The sequence below is a fragment of the Protobothrops mucrosquamatus genome, unplaced genomic scaffold (genome assembly GCF_001527695.2).
Source record: "Protobothrops mucrosquamatus isolate PMUCROS unplaced genomic scaffold, P.Mucros_1.0 scaffold141, whole genome shotgun sequence".
NCBI lineage: Eukaryota > Metazoa > Chordata > Lepidosauria > Squamata > Viperidae > Protobothrops > Protobothrops mucrosquamatus.
In genome coordinates this window covers 646,809-661,096 of record NW_015386507.1, presented here as the reverse complement: position 1 = coordinate 661,096, position 14,288 = coordinate 646,809, and the positions used below count along the sequence as shown (strand labels likewise).

The following is a 14,288-nucleotide window of genomic DNA, read 5'->3' as shown; positions in this document are numbered from 1 at the left end:
CTCTGGGACCCAACCTGGTTTCAGCCCCAGGCAGAGGGAGCCGAAGGGGAGGACCAGTGGCCGCCAGTCAGCCAAGGAAAGCCAGCGGCCCTCGCTGTCCCTGGGAGCCAGCCCTTCTTGCAAGCCCTTCTGGCTGGCTCAGGGAGGCCCCTTCCCCTTCGGGAACTCCCAGCGTGGCTGTAGCACCTGCTCCCCCCCCCCCCCGCAGACCCTACAGAACCGCAGACCTCGGAGGTCTTCTGGCCCGGCGCCCTGCTCGAGCAGGAGACCCCAGGAGGGCCCCCAGGGCGCTGGCAGCGCCGGAGGGGGCTTCTCCGCTGGGCGCCTCGGGCGGGCCCTCAGGGCTGGAGGGCTCCTCCTCTCCTCGCCTTGCGGGGCAGCCGGTGGGAGGCCAGTGTCGCCACCGAGTACTTCGTAAGGGCAACTGCTGGGCGGAAGCAGAAACGAAACCAAAAGAAGCTGCCCCGAGGGCTCTGAGGCGCGCGCAAGAACTGGCAGGGAACCCACCCAAAGGCCGGAGGGGAGTCACGATTCTCCATTATGACCCCCTCAGGGGCCCAGAGCCTTGCCCGGCCCAGCCAGGCGACGGCTTCCCTCGCAGCCCTCTCGCCTCAACGCGGCCTTTGCTGACAGCCGCGCCAGGTCAAGCGACTCGGGGGGCTGCGGCGGAGGCGTTTCCTTCTCCGCTGCTCCGGAGCTCGTCTGGAGGAGGGCCTGCTGCGAGGGAGCCCAGGGCTGGAGCCCTGGAACGCCTGGGGGAGTCTGCGTGCTTTGAGGAGGGGGGGGGGCTTGGGGCCATAAGAAAAGGCCATAAGAAACACTGGCAGCCTCTCAGCGTGGGCTCATTCCGTCCCATCCACTCCGGCTTTTCCACCAACCCGGCCTCTCTTCAGTGCCCGGTTTGCGGGGGGGGGGGGTGTTGCAGAGATGCAGACGGGGCGCCTAGAAGGGCTGGGTTAATTCTTGGGGGGGGGGACGACAGGTGTCCTCACCAAGCTCGCCCCTTTCTAAGCCCGGTTTCTCCTTTTGCTTTTGCGCGTGGCCCGAGTGGGGAGCCGTGATTGCCGTTGAACAAAAGGGGCTAGTCGGAAAACGGCCTCCCAGACTCGCCAGGGAGTTCGCTGCTTCCTCGCGCGGCCCCTGCAGTTGCACAGGGGTTCTCACCTGTATGCGTGGCGGGGGGGGGGACCCAAGCCCTCACTTCCTGGCAGGGGCCACGGGTGGGCTTTTGACTCGTGGAACAGTTGTCTCCTGTGCAGGCAGCTCTCGCTGGAGGGTGCTGCGGGCGGGCGGGGGGGAGGGCAGGTCCACTGGTTGCTCTGGGGGGGGGGAGTAGCACAGCCGCTCTGACTCTTTGCCCCCCAGGCCCAGGTCAGGCCTCCCCGTCCCACTTCCCACCCCTCGGTCTGAGGACAGGGGCGCTTGGGGATGGAGGGGCGGCGGGAGAGAGAGCTGGGAAGCCGGGCGTCCACGGAGGGCAGGACAGGCAGAGAGGGCTGGAAGTTGTTTCAGCCTCCAGCCCTCTAATCATTTCTCTTGCTTTTCTCTTTCTGGACTCTCAACCTCCTTGATGTGCCGCAGGGATCCCGCGGGTGGCCTTATTATCCAGCTGCGTTTCGCTTCCCCAAGTTTGCTCAGGGCCGCCAGCAGGGGGCGCCGAGCGCTCTCCTTGGACTGGGGGCCGGAGCTGCCGGACAAGCGCGCTGGCTTTCTCCGAGGGGCGCTGCTTTCGCCTCGCCGGCTGAGAGCGGCTGACCGCCCACACTGGGAAAACGGGGGGAGTCAGGCTGTGTGGGGGGGGTGAGATGCGCACATTTGTGTGCCTGCGCTCCACTGTCCCCCTTGCAACACATGCATAGATCCTTGTTTAGAGCAGGGGTGTCCAATCGTGACACCGGAGGACTTCAACTCCCAGAATGCCCCAGCCACGCATGAATTCTGGGAGTTGAAGTCCTCTGTTCTTAAAAGTAGCCGAGGTTGGACACCCCTGCTTTAGAGTCTCCTCTCTTCAGGATGCTGATTGACAGAGGCCCCACTTCTGCCCCTCTCACTCGGTTGCTCCTGAACTGAGAAGACCCCCCCCACCCAGATCAGCCCAAGTGCCGGGGGGGGGCACCCTTGGGGGCCGCCTGATGGGGGTTCAGGAAGGGCCAGCCGCCCTGCCGCTCAGCCACCCCCTCTTGCCAGGCAGGCAGGGAGGATTCCGGCAGAGCTCACCCCACAGATGCGGGAAGGGGGAGAGAAGACATTGCAGTGAGAGACCCCACTTTGGAGGCTTCAGATTCTGCCCCCTCCCCACCCCCACCAGCAGCCAGGGCTCTGGCAGGAACTCCAGCCACCCAGGGAGACCAGCCCCCCCCCCCCCCCCGCTGCAGGGCAGCCCATCTTCTCTGGGGAGGGGAGCAGCCCACGCTGGACTCAGCAGGCGGGGGGGTCTTGCCCCATTTGCCAAGCGGGAATCTCGGTGCAGAACCTCGCGGTCCCCGCCCTCAGCGCTCAGCCCCAGTTGCGGACCTGACAAGAGCTGGCTGAGCTGCTGCCCCCCCTCCTGCCCCCAAGAGACCCAGACGAGGCCGTTGGCATTAATTGCTTTTATTACCTACAATGGCAGGCAAAGCGCTGCTGCTCCCGGAGCTGGTGCAAGGCCGGGGGAGCAGGGGGGTGGTGGTGGTGGTGGCACAGCACTGAGCCAAACAATTTATTTTATTTATTTATTTATTTATTTTTTAAATGTATATCCCGCCCTTCTCCTTGCAAGATGCACCCCCTCCACTCGGAGGGCTCCAAGCCTGGGGTGAGCCCATCAGTGCCGTGCCCACCGAAGCCCACTCCCTCCTGCTCATCATCAACCCCCAGGGCACATTCGCCAGACTTGCAAGGCCGGGCAAGAATCGCTGGAGGTCCAGGAGAGCCGTGCATGGGTCACCCCACAAATAATCTTAGGAACAAGCGGCCCCCCAGACTCAAGTGACAGGGAAGGCAGGGCAGCCTTGGGGGGCTGTTAGGGATATGCTGGGGGTCACCGTCCCTGCCTGCAGAGACAGCATGCGAGTCACGGGCGAGGGGGCAGCGCAGGCAGCAGCCTCTTGCCCCCCCCCCACAGGCCCCATATCTTTGCAAACTCCGCCCCAGAGGCTCCTCAGCATCCAGGCGTAGCAGAAGTCCACGAGTCCCGCCGAGGCTCCTTCTCCTCCCACGTCATCAGGAGCCACTCCTAGGCACCCCAGCCCCCAGGTCAGGGATGGCCGGGCCCAGGAGCCCCACAGCAGACGCCCCGATCGGGCGAGGACCTTGGGACGAGCAACCCAGCAAAGCTGCTTCGGTCCAACCTGGGCTTCCAAGGCTTCTTCAGAGCTGGGTTATCCGGGGCCGAGCAATCCGTGCCTGCAGAAGGAGGGCCAAAGGCAAAGGGGGGGCTGGCTTCGGAGCATCAGGAGGGCGGAAGAAGAGGCAAGCCACCTACCCCCCCCCCCCCAGGGCAGAGGAGGGCACAGGGAAACCCCGCAGGAGCCCTGCCTGAGGGTCCTGATATCCGCAGCCATCTGGGATTGGGGCTGTCAGCCCTCTCCCTCCCCCCCCTCTAGGAACTGTCCTTACGGGTGTTCACTGCCACCCCCTCCGCCCCCACTCCCACCCCCCAGCTGCTTTGCTCTGGGTCCCTGGGAAGGTGCCCCTCCTCTTGCTTGCCTCCCTCCCTGCCCCAGGCTGTGTCTCCCAGCTGCCCCTCCCCCCTTCTGGACCTGGAGGGAGGTGTCCACTTGGTCGAGCCGAGGCCGGAAGCTGCCCTGTGTCGGTGTGGGGCCGGGGTCCTCCCTGCTGGTGCTGGCATAGATGGCTGCAGGGAGAGAGGGGAGGGGGCCCAGTGAGGCAATGGTCCTTCCGCCAGAGAGGCAACCAGCTGTGGGGCACATCCTTGCCCCTCCTCGGAGGCCACCCAGGTCTGGAGCCCTTGGTGCCCTCTTCCAGGGAGGCTCCTGGCAAGACCTACCTGGCTCCTGTTGCTGGGCTTGGGGGCTCTGTGGGGGGAGGCCCTGGGGCCTGGCCACCCACTCCGACTCATTCTCGTACCATTTCTCCTCATTGGGGTTCACGTTCAGCCGCCTGGGGAGAGTAGGAGAAGCGGTCAGGGAGACCTCAGCTCTGGCCCTGGACTGGACGGCCGGAGGAGTCCGGACTGAGCCTGCTCCCCCCAGCGGATGTTCAACCAAGAAAGATGGGCTCCCCCCCCCGCCCACAGGCAACACGAGAGGAGGGAATCAATGCCCTGCCTCTGCGGCTGCATCATTTGAACTCGGGACCCCAAATGCAGCAAAGCCTGCCTTGGCACAGATGCCACCTGGTGAGGGCTTCCCCCGGCCATCTTGGATGCTTGGCAGTGCCAGGGCTGGGAGCTATTGCTGAGCCCTGCCTTCCTCTGACTCGATTGTGCAGGGAGGCCCGGGCAGCTGCTCCCACCCTGGCCCTGGGCCAGCCACCTCCGGAGCTGCCCACGGAGGCGAGCAGCGCTCTCTGGCAAGCGGTGCCGGGCGCTGCAGTGCCAGCCCTTCCGGTAGGGCAGCCCCCTTCAAGGCCCACTCCAGCGTGGCTTCCTCAGGGACTGCTCCAGAACCGCCTTCTGGACAAGCTGTTTGCCCCGCTGGGTTAGCAGTGGCCGCTAAACGTCACTTGGCGTTTCCAGGGAGGGCAGGAAGAGGCGTGTGAAAAGTGGCTGGGACTTCGGCCGGCCCCTCTCTCCAAGACCAACCCGCCCCGCAGGGTCGCTTCGTGGGGAAAACAGGAAGAAAGGACCTGCAGACCAGGTGTGATGCTTGTCTGGAGTTTTAATCCAGGACCTTCAAATATCTGAATTAAATCTGCGGGCGAGGCGTGGAGCCTGCTTTTCTGCGGCGTCTCCCTTCGTAAAGGGCTGCCCTGGGATGTACTCAGCGCTCAGAACAAGGGCTGAGTAGACGGCTCTCTGCTGAACAGGTCCCTGTTTTACAGGGGGAACCTTTGGGCTAGTTTCACGCCTGTGGCTTGACCTTCCCATTGTTTGCTGTTTCTGTTTGGACTGCAGTTTTAAGATGTTGGCAAATCGCCCCGTGGAAACGGTTGCCTCCCGGAGCCTGCCCAGAACAAACACGCCACCTGCAAACCAGGCCCCTGTCGCCAGGAGGTCCCGGGGAGGAAGGCTGTGCCAGGCAGCTGGGAAAGGCCGGAGAAGGGCTTCCGAGCTCCGACCAGGAAATGCCCCCCCAGGCCTGGGTGGGGGGTGAGCCAACTTCGGCAGCAGCCCAGAGGGAGCCCGCAAGGCAGGGCAGCCCAGGACGCCCCGCCAACGTACCTGTGGTCTTTCCGTGGGCGGCAGTGGCGCCAGCAGAGGAGGGCCGCCAGGAGCAGGATGAGGAGCAGTAGGACCGCCAGGCCCAGGGCCACCCCCACGGCCACCCCCACCTTGCTGATGCTCTGGTCGCAGTGGCGGCCGCTATACCAGTAGGCGTCCGACTGCTGGCAGCTGGAAGAGAAGGGCAGAGTGTCAGGGCTGGGGGGGCAGCCTTTCTCTAACTGGGAGGGTTTGGTTCCGTCTTCTGGCCGAGTGGGGCATGGGAAAGGGGGCCCACGGATGCCCTGCAGCACACATGGCCACGAGACTGAGGGGAGGGCCCCGCCTTGCTCCCGGGACACCCAAGGCGCCATCCTGGGAAGGGCCCGGGGGGGAGTTCTGCGAGGGGAGCCCTCTGCGGCTGCTTTGGGCCAGAGCCTCAGGGCAGCTGCCCCTGATCTGCTCCTTCAGGGTCTTGTGGGCAGCTCTGTCTCTCCCCCCCCCAACCTGCCCACCTCCCAGGCCATCCCTGCTCCCAAGCCCTGGCAGGGCCCAAGAGCCAGGGCCGGAGTCTACTGCCCCCTCGGGGGGAAGGGCCCGGGGCGCTGGCTGTGTCGCCCTGTGGTTTCCCAAGGAAGCCCCATAGGTCGGGCTAGTGAGCGAGAGGAGGGGCCCAGGCCCACCTGCCTCTGACACCCCCCCGCCCTACTCACTAGCAGTTCGGCCCATCTCTCTGGATGTAGCAGCTCCCCTTGTCACAGCGGAAGGGATCCGGGTGCCAAAAGCTGCAGTTGGAGACGCACTGCAGCTGGTTGCTAATGTTTCGGGCCAGGTAATACTGCTGCAGGTCTCCCTTGACCACCGAGGTATTTCTGCAGACTTTGGACAAGTCTAGCAGGCAGGCAGGAGAGGAGCCGAGTCAGCTGAGGACCAGGGCACCGACCCCGATTGCAATCCCACCCCCATCGCAGCCTTCCGGGGCCTCGGGTCCAGCCAGTCTCTGCCCCTGCTTTTGGCCCGGAAATGCCACGCACCCCCTCCCCCACCCGTCATGGGGTCAGCCGATGAGGCTGAGCTCCGTGTCCTGGGAGGACCCGTCTCGGCCCTTGCCTGCTTCCTTCATTCTCCCACAGATAAAACGGGCCCCACTGATACCTCCAGCAGAAGGGCCTGCCCCCTTTCTCTTCAGCTGCTGCTCCCCTGCTCCCTCCGTGCCCAGGAAGGCTACCCGTGGAGCAGACCTTACCCTTGGCACGCTCTCTCTCTCTCTCTCTCTCTCTCTCTTGCGCGCACACACACACACTGCAGGGCTCTCACCTTGAGGACTGAGAGCCACTTCAGTCACCCTGGAGTCACTCGAGTTGAAACACAGCTTATCTGAAAGAGACCCGGTTATCACACCATTAAAAGCTTCGATTGCTGCTGGGAAACGGGCTCTCTCCAGGGCCCCCGTCCAGGCAAAGGGCCCGGAGGAGAACTGAACAGAGGAAGCTGCCTCCGGAAAGGGGCTTTTCCCAGGCCTGGGATATTGCATCTCGCCTGGTCCCCAGTGACCTCTTCCCCTCCTCCTCCCCCCCCCCCGCGGGGGATCCTCCCCCTTCCCTGCCCCGCCCCTTTCTCCCCCCAGGGCACTCCGCCAGCAAGGACAGGGAGGGGAGCAGAGCCAGAAAGGCCAGCTGGGGGGAAGGAGAAGAGCCCCCTTCCTGCCCCTCACTCCCCTGACAGCAGCCGCCAAGGGCCCCCGTTGCCCCTCTGCCGCCCCTATTTGCCCGGTTTTCCAATCAACCACCTTTCCTCTAATCTCAGGATGGGGGGTGGTCAGACTTGGTCATGCCCCGTCCTTGCTGGCATGCCTTCGCTTCCCCCGCAGGAGCCAGGCCGGAGCCTCTTGGCCAGGGACTGGCCGCTGGCTGGTCGGCTGGGCCAGAGCGAGCCCCTCTGCGCCCAGGGCTGCCGCGGTGGGGCTAGGCCACCCCAGGCCCCCTCACCTTCGGTCTGGGAGGTACAAACGTCCTCCTTGCTGTACAGCTGAGTCCGGATTTTGCCCACAGCTTTGTCGTAAGTGGCATTGAATTCGGGGAAAGGCACCGACAGGAGCACCAGGTGCTCCACGTTGATGCTGCCATTGCTGGTGGGAAGAGAAGGGGAGGAAGACGCTGCTTCACTGGGCCCCAAAGTCCTACCCCGAGGGCCCCAGGGCGACGTGGCCGTGGTTGTGGCCACTGGGCCACCCACAGAGCGCCTGGGATGGGGTGCCTGTCGCCTCGGGTGGGGCTTTTGCCCAAGGACAGGTGGGGGTGGGCAACCCAGCAATTGTCTCCCCCCAACGGGGCCCCAACTAGGTTCCCCCATAGCTCACCTCAGACGAAGCAGCTTTACTCCCTGGAACCCAGAAATGTTGGCATAGAAAATTTCCATCTAGGGAGGGGGGGGAGGGATGAAGGGAGAGAGAGGGAGGGGTCATTGTTATCAAAGTATCTCTGAGGATGCACATTGAGGCTGCCCCCAACTGCACCAATTCACCCCAGATCTAGGGGGTGGGGGAGGCTTTAAGCAGGCATCGGTCCTTCCAATGTTCCCCCTAAGAGGCTGCAGGCAGAGGCCTCCACCCCTATCACGGAGCCCCACCGGCCTCATCAGCAGTGGAGATCAAGTGAGGACCTGCCAGCCTCAAGCCTTCATTGGGCGACAAAGCCAGATCTATGGGGTACCATTCGGAGGATGTCTGCCTGTGTCGAAGGCTGGTCAGTAGCCAGAAAAGATCAAAGGGCTTCAGAGGGCAGCCGGCCCACCCACCCACAGCCAGGCAGAGGGGAGCTGGGACACCCGGCCAGCTCTTGTTTGGACCGGGTGGCGTCTAAGCGGCAGACGCCTGAGGCCCTGACCAGCCCCACCCCTCGGGCTCTCGGCCGCAGCTCTTGGGACAGGACAAGGGGAGCCCTGGTGGACGGACAGAGGGGCTCTTTGCATCACCCCAGCCACCCTTTTCACCTGCTCCTCAAATTGGATCTCAAAAATCTGGAAAGCCGGAGAGCCATGAATAGCCATCTCTGGTACAAACGTCTTTCGGATCACTTTGACGAAGATGTTGATTGTAGCCATAATCATCACTGTCAGAAAGCACAGGGTAGTGAAAACCTCTAGGCCAAGACCCACAGGCCTCTCCCGGCCCCTCGCCTCTCCCCTCCCCTTCAGGTGGCAATCAAGTGGACTCCTTCACTTGTCCAATTATTTATAGACCCTCCAACTTCCTCAAGGCCTGGTTTAGAGTCAAATAATTGCTAACTCATTAAGGAGCAGAAATCCAGCTGACGCCCTGGTGCCCTTGGTTGCCAGTGCACCCATCTGGAGAATAAGGTCATAAAAACAATGTTCACGTCAACACCCTTGTACCTTCTGTGCCCACACGCCCTTGAACAACAGCATGTTCACGGCCACGGGTGGGAGGGGTCCCTTCCCTGAGAGGGCAGGGCAAGCCGCTCCCCTCCCCACCCTCCCTCCTCAGCTGACTTGGGGTGTGAGCTCCCTCCCTCCCTTTGAAGGGGACAACCGGCCCTTTCAATTGCTCCTGAAAACCTACAGAACTGGGTCCCGGCCCTGAGCACCCATGGCCCCGAGACCCTCCCTTCTGGACCAGGTGGGCGTCTGAAGCAGGCCACTGGACAGTGCACTGAAGTAGCCCAGGCGAGAGGGAACGAAGGCCTCTCTGTCCCGACAGCGGCCTAAGTGTTGCACCAGCCAATACTGGCAAGGGGCCTTCCACAGTGGTGGGAGTGGAAGACCAGGGAGACCCCCTGAACGAACTCCCTCCCGGGCAGGGCTATCTCCAGAAGAGGCTCTATGGACCTGCCATAGAGAGAGCTGTGATGGACAAACTGCGCCATCTTGGTTGGGCCCACCTTCAGCTCCCACCCGGGTCCTTAAAGCTGAGCCCGGCAGATTCTCTCTCTGAGCTTGGCTGTTTTCTTGCAGACGTTTCACGGCTCAACTAAGTAACATCATCAATGTATGTAACAATCAGTGATGAATGTCACCTGGCATTGATGTTGCTCCCTAGTTGGGTCGTGAAACGTCTGCAAGAAAACCACCAAGGTCAGAGAGCACCAAGGACGCCCCCCCCCTCAGTTGAATCCTGAGTTGCACATCTTGTCTTCTACAACAGAGGGGTGCTGTATGTTTCTGGCAGGGGTTTTGGTGAACAGGTGCTCCAAATTTGTGGTGGAAGAAAAAATAAATGATCCAGAAGAGTATTTAAAAAACCACCAGTGATTAAGCATTTTAATAATCTGCCTTTACTAATTATTATGATTCTACTCTAGATTTCCCGATATGTTGCATACACTTTTTTTTTATTTCTGAGTACAGATATACAGCATTATTTTTTAACCTGCTTGAATATACAAAATGGGGAGAGGAAGGAAAAAGGGAGAAAGTTCAAACAAAGGGGAACAGGGCAGAAGGAAGGAGCAAGGAAGGTCTGTCACATAAAGACTCTTCTATTTTAGTCGCTTCCTTGTGCATTTTTTCCTTTGTTTGCCGTTGTGGTTTTTTTTTTCTTTTTTCCCCCTCCTTTTTTTTTCTTAATCCAACCTTTTAAACATATCCTTAAAACTTAACCGCATAGTATCTGTTCTGTTTTTTCTACATATTTCACAAGAAAAAAGGATTGTTGATGACCCAAGAGCATAAAACTACCAGCCGAATACTTTTTACTGCCCCTCCCCTGGCTTATACTTCTTTATAGAATAATGTTTCAGGTTTTTGGTATTTCCTCCTGATCGTATTCACATCTTTAGGTCTTCTTGGCCTTTCTGACAACATCTAAACAGATTTGGAGGTAGCAAAGCCAAAACTCAGCCAGTTAGAACAAGCCCCTGGGAGCCAGGAGGCCTAAATCACATCATGCTTCCCGTGTGAAGACCCAGCTTTCAAAAAACCAAAATTCTCTGGGGAATCCAGTAATCTGTGTTTTCAGCTGCATTTTTCTTCACTGAAATCTTTTTTTTTATGCCACTCAGAATCATACTTTTTATAGAAACTCTTTAAATAAATAAATAAATCCTTAGCTGAATTTATTTGATAAAAACTATTGATTTTCTGAAGACTATTAGTATTAGAGTACCTATAGATTAGCATATTTTTTTCCAACTCACCAGGGCCCGGCCTTTGTGGGTGATGCAGGCTGTCTGCTGGCCCCTACCTCTGCCCTGGGCTGCTCTCTGCTGGCTGGGGCACCCTGGCACACGTCTGCAGTGTGCAATGCCAGGGTGCCCAGAAGGTGGGTTGAGGGTTCCCCCTCTGGCCCCCTTTCCTCTCAAAAGCTGGGAGTGTGCCACATTAAAAATCCAACTCACCCCTACTCAGTCCTTGCCAATAACTCTTATCACGGGTCTTTCCCAGATCCCATCGGAAGACTGCTGAGACCACCTTTTCCATAGCATCAGACCCACGTCCAACGTTTGCAAAAGCAGGAGACCCAGGATAAATAACTGAAGGTAACATTGTCCGTGATCTATAACTCAGCCAGGCCACTGAGAAGGAAACTTACACCCTCTCGCTTGCAAAGACAGCCCGATCTCCCTGGACCTTCAAAATCACAGACTTTCCCTGAAGGAGGCTGGAAGACACAGCGTAGACCTCCAACAGGGGGGATCATGGTGTTGTCAGGGATTTTTGCGCATTTGATAGATATGCAAATTAGGTCAAATCATTCAAAATGCACCTTATGCTACTCAATAAGATAGCAATTGACCACACAGGATTTAAAAATCATTAGATATGACCAAAATAAATTCGGATATGTTTGTTTTTTTCTTAATTGTATGTTCTTATAGTTGTTAACCCCCTAGCGTTTGGGGATTCTAGCAGGATATAAATATGTAAAGACGCAACTAAATAATTATCCGACTTATTTCATGGGCCTCTCACAGCAACAAAGACAGCTGCCTGCCGCTAAAGCCGCTGTCCGTGGCGTCAGACCAGAGGAAGGAAGGCTGGAGCGCTTCAGATACGGAGGGGCTCCCGCTGGGCCTGCAGGGACTGCCCTGAATGCTACATGAAAACTCAACAGCCATCGTCATCATCACCACCACCACCACCACCGTCATCATCGTGATCACACAAATCGGGAGCGGCACAAAAAAGAAACTTACCCACAATAACTTCATTCTTTGCCTCCTTGCAAAATGGCTCAGTGTAAGGCGATGGACATTTACAGCGATCCCCAACAGGAACCCCGCCATTAAAACATTTGGGGGGCAGAATTTCGGTTGTAGAAGCTACACAAAAAAAGAACAAAATTAGTCAAAACAAAGAAGGTAAATGTCTAGAAATCATTTAAGAGGTTCCTAAACAAAAGATATAAAAACGGGGTGCTTGGTGCTCTTCTAACTGGGCTGCATTCTTGCGAACGTTTCATTAGCAAACTACGTAACATCATCCAGCACTCGTACGGAGTGGGGACAAAAAAACTACCACATCTAAGAAGAGATTGATGCATCAGAAAATTGCTCTCAAGTCTAAATTATATCACCTTGCATACAGTAACTAATTGTTCGTACACACAGGTTGAAAAAGGAAGAATCACAAAATCTTCTCAAACCATAGAGACCATCTGACTTGCTTGCTGATACTGTGGCCCATGTGGAATTACTAATACCCCAAAGTATAAAAAACTACATTAGCTGGTTATCTATGACAGAGAGGAACATATGCCAGGAGAAGAAAGAGTACATGGAAGGACAGGACTGGCTCTACCTTTTACTCAGGTGACCACATTAGAAGCAAAGATTTTTAATGAACACACATTGATGGGGAAGGAGTTGAACAGAGCAAAAGAAAACTAGACGCCACCAGAAGCTGAGTAGAAGTAGATAAACAGCTAAGGGGAAAACAAGTTGGAAGAAACAGCAGGGAAAGAAAAGATAGCATAGCTTCCACTAACAGGACTTGAACTACTATTCAGAGTATATATATAGATATCAAACTCTCCACCTGAACTCAGGGTCGTGGATTGCAATGTTCTCTCCTGGGATGTGGTCATTCTGGAAGAAAAGGCAGGGGATGAAGACTGCATGCTGGAGTGCCCAGTAGTAAGAGGAGGCCTCAGTGAGCCAGGGCTTGTGGAAGAAACTAGAGGGACAGCGGTTGTTGAAGACGTAATGGACGCTGTAGTTGTCTGTGTAGTTTCTGATGCAGAAGTGCTAGAGGAGCCCGATGTCACAGGAAGTGAGGTTTCCTGACTTGGCCTTGGGCTCCGACTGGAAGACACAGATATGGTTGAGGAAGAGGGCACAACCGTGCTGTGCAACCCTTCCGAGGAAGGAGCGGGAGAAGGAGATGTGACCTGTGACTGAGTGGAAGTCTGCTTGGGTGTGCTGAGACTGGACCTTGTTTGGCCAGTTGTGTGGCTGGAGCCATGAGTTTTGGCGGTGGAAAAGGTGGAGGGCAAGCTGCTCTGAAGATTTGCCGTGCTGGAAGAGAAGCTACTGTGCACGATACTTGATGTTTCCGCATTGGTACTCAGAGTTGTTGATTTCAATGTTCGCTCGTGGGAGGTGGTCATTCTGGAAGAAGGAGGAGGGGTTGAACCGTGTTTTGTGCTTGGCTGCTCAGTATTCACAGAAGGACTCAGTGAGCCAGGGCTGGTGGAAGAAACTAGAGGGAAAGCGGTTGTTGAAGACGTAATGGACGCTGTAGTTGTCTGTGTAGTTTCTGGTGCAGAAGTGCTAGAGGAGCCCGATGTCACAGGAAGTGAGGTTTCCTGACTTGGCCTAGGGCTCCGACTGGAAGACACAGATATGGTTGAGGAAGAGGGCACAACCGTGCTGTGCAAAGCTTCCGAGGAAGGAGCGGGAGAAGGAGATGTGACCTGTGACTGAGTGGAAGTCTCCTTGGGTGTGCTGAGACTGGACCTTGTTTGGCCAGTTGTGTGGCTGGAGCCATGAGTTTTGGCGGTGGAAAAGGTGGAGGGCAAGCTGCTCTGAAGATTTGCCGTACTGGAAGAAAAGCTACTGTGCACGATACTTGATGTTTCCGCATTGGTATTCAGAGTTGTTGATTGCAATGTTCGCTCGTGGGAGGTGGTCATTCTGGAAGAAGGAGGAGGGGTTGAACCGTGTTTTGTGCTTGGCTGCTCAGTATTCACAGAAGGACTCAGTGAGCCAGGGCTGCTGGAAGAAACTAGAGGGACAGCGGTTGTTGAAGACGTAATGGACGCTGTAGTTGTCTGTGAAGTTTCTGGTGCAGAAGTGCTAGAGGAGCCCGATGTCACAGGAAGTGAGGTTTCCTGACTTGGCCTAGGGCTCCGACTGGAAGACACAAATATGGTTGAGAAAGAGGGCACAACCGTGCTGTGCAACCCTTCCGAGGAAGGAGCGGGAGAAGGAGATGTGACCTGTGACTGAGTGGAAGTCTCCTTGGGTGTGCTGAGACTGGACCTTGTTTGGCCAGTTGTGTGGCTGGAGCCATGAGTTTTGGCAGTGGAAAAGGTGGAGGGCAAGCTGCTCTGAAGATTTGCCGTGCTGGAAGAAAAGCTACTGTGCACGATACTTGATGTTTCCGCATTGGTACTGAGAGTTGTTGATTGCAATGTTCGCTCGTGGGAGGTGGTCATTCTGGAAGAAGGAGGAGGGGTTGAACCGTGTTTTGTGCTTGGCTGCTCAGTATTCACAGAAGGACTCAGTGAGCCAGGGCTGGTGGAAGAAACTAGAGGGACAGCGGTTGTTGAAGATGTAATGGACGCTGTAGTTGTCTGTGTAGTTTCTGGTGCAGAAGTGCTAGAGGAGGCCGATGTCACAGGAAGTGAGGTTTCCTGACTTGGCCTAGGGCTCCGACTGGAAGACACAGATATGGTTGAGGAAGAGGGCACAACCGTGCTGTGCAATCCTTCCGAGGAAGGAGCGGGAGAAGGAGATGTGACCTGTGACTGAGTGGAAGTCTCCTTGGGTGTGCTGAGACTGGACCTTGTTTGGCCAGTTGTGTGGCT

The 14,288-nt window shown here is 57.5% G+C and overlaps 1 protein-coding gene across 1 annotated transcript in view; it reads right to left on the bottom strand.

Annotated features, from left to right (window-relative positions):
• Window positions 1-3,235: 3,235 nt before the first annotated feature.
• MUC3A (mucin 3A, cell surface associated) overlaps window positions 3,236-14,288 on the bottom strand; it is a 15,307-nt gene continuing 4,254 nt past the window's right edge. The window contains exons 2-11 of the mRNA XM_015813172.1: window positions 12,296-14,286; window positions 11,455-11,580; window positions 8,294-8,412; window positions 7,662-7,720; window positions 7,291-7,430; window positions 6,620-6,679; window positions 6,016-6,193; window positions 5,324-5,494; window positions 3,989-4,101; window positions 3,236-3,384 (exon numbers count right to left, since the gene is read on the bottom strand). Of these exons, the coding sequence (XP_015668658.1) occupies window positions 3,236-3,384; window positions 3,989-4,101; window positions 5,324-5,494; window positions 6,016-6,193; window positions 6,620-6,679; window positions 7,291-7,430; window positions 7,662-7,720; window positions 8,294-8,412; window positions 11,455-11,580; window positions 12,296-14,286 (3,106 nt within the window). The remainder of the gene's footprint in view (window positions 3,385-3,988; window positions 4,102-5,323; window positions 5,495-6,015; window positions 6,194-6,619; window positions 6,680-7,290; window positions 7,431-7,661; window positions 7,721-8,293; window positions 8,413-11,454; window positions 11,581-12,295; window positions 14,287-14,288) is intronic.